Source organism: Mixophyes fleayi, chromosome 8, assembly GCF_038048845.1.
Source record: "Mixophyes fleayi isolate aMixFle1 chromosome 8, aMixFle1.hap1, whole genome shotgun sequence".
NCBI classification, from domain to species: domain Eukaryota; kingdom Metazoa; phylum Chordata; class Amphibia; order Anura; family Limnodynastidae; genus Mixophyes; species Mixophyes fleayi.
Window position 1 is genome coordinate 2023695 of NC_134409.1, and position 3015 is coordinate 2026709.

A 3015-nucleotide genomic window follows, 5' to 3' on the forward strand; every position below is an offset into this window, starting at 1 on the left:
AATCAGATTAGTTGACTAAGAAAGTTGTTGGATCTACCTGGAGCAGTCAGCTGCCCCCTGCGCCCAGTCACCCGTCTGCCTGGAGTGCCCTCACCAAGGATGAGTTTGGCATTCTCCCGCCTTCAACCAGTTGAGGATAAGCTCGGAAGTGTCTCGGTAAGTTTATAAAGTTACTAGTTGGAAAAGTTACCTTGTGTGAGTTAGTATTTGTTACATTGTATCAGAGTTATGGATCATAGTTTGCGACATTAGTATCAGAGCCCGTGTTTGTTACACTGTGTCCAGATTTAGCCCAGTGTTTCTTATATCCAGGGGACCCAGTCAGTGTTACCAGAAAGTGATAGAATGTAACAGTTTACAAATAAGATACAATGTAACTTGCATCCAGTTGTGTCTCTGATTCGGCTTTGTCAGTGCAGGAAAGTTTCATGTCCCGGGAATGTCTCAGGTTGTAGAGGAAGAAACTCCTGAGCGGGCTGTGATCTGTTTGTACAGCGGCCGCAGTGTTTGTTATATGACTATTAGGAGATGAACTCGTTTTACAGGTTCTCAGTAATAATAATAATGTAGAAGCGCAGTCATCTATGATGCGGTTCTGGTGTCTGACCTGTACCCTCTCTTTGCCCCCAGGAGATGAGCATGGAGGACATGGGCTTCACAATGATCGACTCCTGCAGCATCAAGAAGGAGGAGGATGATCTGGGAAAGTTCGTGGATTTGGATTTTATTTTGGCTCATACTACCAGCAACCAGCATGGGGGTGGCTCGGGTCACGGGGCCACTTACCCCCTGCCAGAAACCCCCGAGAGCTGCAGCACCACCTATGATAGTGACGGATCGTACCCTGCCAGTCGGAAATACAGAGCGGGCAGCTTTACTGAGAGCCCCCACCACAGTTATGTGGCCGAGCTACTGACCCCCGATGTGTCCTGCATGGATGTACCCCCAGAGTATGGAGTGAAGCCGCTGCACAGCCGGAAATATACTGAGCTGCGGGTGTCCGGTATGGATGTGCCTCTGCACTTAACCGTGGAGCAGATCCAACACCTGGGGCAAAAGATCAAAAAGGAGAGACCTGAGCAGGCCTGCATGCTGAACACCCCGTCCCCCGACTCCCCCGACTGCATGCCCCCCATGATGGAGCACAAAACCAACTTGATGCACATGCAGGGGCAGCTAGGAGGGCACACGTTTGTCCAGCACAGAGTCAGCCCCACGGAGGAGATGCCCCTCAATGACTGTCACGTGATGCAAGACATGCACTGCCTCCCCATCATGCCAATGGGTCAGCACTACCAGCTGGCTCAGTCTTACCCCCCTCACTTTGCCAGCCAGGCACCTGTACAGTTTCATGGACAGTTCGGTGTTTACAGGGACCCCATGAAGGTCCATCCGGCCATGCACGGCATGATAGTCACCCCACCATCCTCCCCATTACTGGAGTACTACCCGGCCATGAACCCCCCTGATGACTGCAAACCCAAAAGGGGTCGGAGGTCCTGGGCCCGCAAGAGAACCGCAACTCACAGCTGCGAGTACCCTGGATGTGGCAAAACCTACACCAAGAGCTCCCACCTCAAAGCGCATATGCGCACACATACAGGTAAGCGCACTGACATGCCAGGGTTTCTAGATGTGCTCCATACTGCAATGACAGACCCTTAACCCACCTGACAATGCCCCCTCCTCTATGCTGCTATTGTGATACAGTTGACTTCCAACCCCTCCCACTCCCTTGTCTGCCTCTATCTCTTATAATGTAGCGAGTTCTAATAATATTATCTTGTCTATCCCTTAGGTGAGAAGCCATATCACTGCAACTGGGAGGGCTGCGGCTGGAAATTCGCCAGATCGGACGAACTCACTCGCCATTTCCGCAAACACACTGGCCACAGACCTTTCCAGTGTCAGCTGTGCGAGAGAGCCTTCTCCAGGTCCGACCACCTGGCCCTCCACATGAAGCGGCACATGTAACCTCATAGACTGCCTATATACAGAGAACATATTTTCTTACAGGGAGGTGTATATATGTCTATACATTTTGGTATTTAAAGAGGCTCCTGCTCCGCAGATGCCAGCCAAATATATAAATATATATTATTTAAAACAATGACAGGGATTACTTTCATCCCCTGCATTCTGTACAATATTTGTAATATATTACCTTCTTGCGTTTTTGTAAGGTTAATTGAAGTTTTATTTTTGCTGATCTGGGAGATACAGCTACTTTGTATACTCTTCATTATACCTAGATGCTAGAAATCCGGGGAATGGGGCCCCAAAAGTGTTGTGGGATATTTTTTTGGGTTACACTGAAGTATTCTGTGAGCTCTTATAGCCTAATGTGCAAATAACTGTCAGTCATAGGTGAGGCGCTATTGGCTACGGAACACTGCCACCTAATGGAAGCAGCGGTGCACTGCATAGACCTTATTTTATAAATACCCTGCTTGTACATCGCATTTATACGGACACTTCGCAAAGTCCGTTCATCCAATTTGGTTTTTTTCTCAACGGTTTTTGTTCAGTTCTCGTTTTATTCAACTATCCCCGTCGTTTTCCCTTTAGAAGGGAAGCTAGAAACTGTTTGCAATGCCTCTAATTGTAAATTGTAAATAATTGTACAATAAAACACTGTTTGTTACAATCTGTGATTCTCAGCCTTTTCTTCTATAATAAATAAAACGTTGGATTTGACATCAAGTGATCCGTACTGGAAGTTTCAAACTGAATGGTATAACATATATATATATATATATATATATATATATATTAGTATGTAGGTTTCACATTTGCAGGTTATATTATCTCCTACGGAGTGTAAGCTGATTTAGTTAATATTATTAATATCTTGTAGGGCGTTGGCACTCTGCTTTCATAATTCATATCTGTTTATAGAATGTAATTTAAAACTGCTACATCTACCAAATTGTGGGCCCAGCCCATGCAAATTAAATTTAGAGATCTTGGTGTTTACATTGTTTGAAGCATACAAATCTTCCTGCACCGACATTA

At 46.1% G+C, this 3015-nt stretch overlaps 1 protein-coding gene across 1 annotated transcript; it reads left to right on the forward strand.

The window, feature by feature from the left end:
- On the forward strand, positions 1 to 2647 carry LOC142098804 (uncharacterized). Its single transcript, XM_075181595.1, has 3 exons — positions 1 to 156; positions 631 to 1603; positions 1799 to 2647. The coding sequence occupies exons 1-3, from the start codon at positions 100 to 102 to the stop codon at positions 1972 to 1974; spliced, it is 1206 nt and encodes a 401-aa protein (XP_075037696.1). The 5' UTR covers positions 1 to 99; the 3' UTR covers positions 1975 to 2647.
- Positions 2648 to 3015: the final 368 nt, after the last annotated feature.

What these genes read in the sequence shown, in the direction of transcription:
- LOC142098804 (XM_075181595.1), top strand. Translation starts at nt 100, where the DNA reads ATGAGTTTGGCATTCTCCCGCCTTCAACCAGTTGAGGATAAGCTCGGA. An exon ending in ATAAGCTCGGAAGTGTCTCG is followed by an intron (nt 157 to 630) that starts GTAAGTTTATAA and finishes CTTTGCCCCCAG; the next exon opens with GAGATGAGCATGGAGGACAT. An exon ending in GCATATGCGCACACATACAG is followed by an intron (nt 1,604 to 1,798) that starts GTAAGCGCACTG and finishes TCTATCCCTTAG; the next exon opens with GTGAGAAGCCATATCACTGC.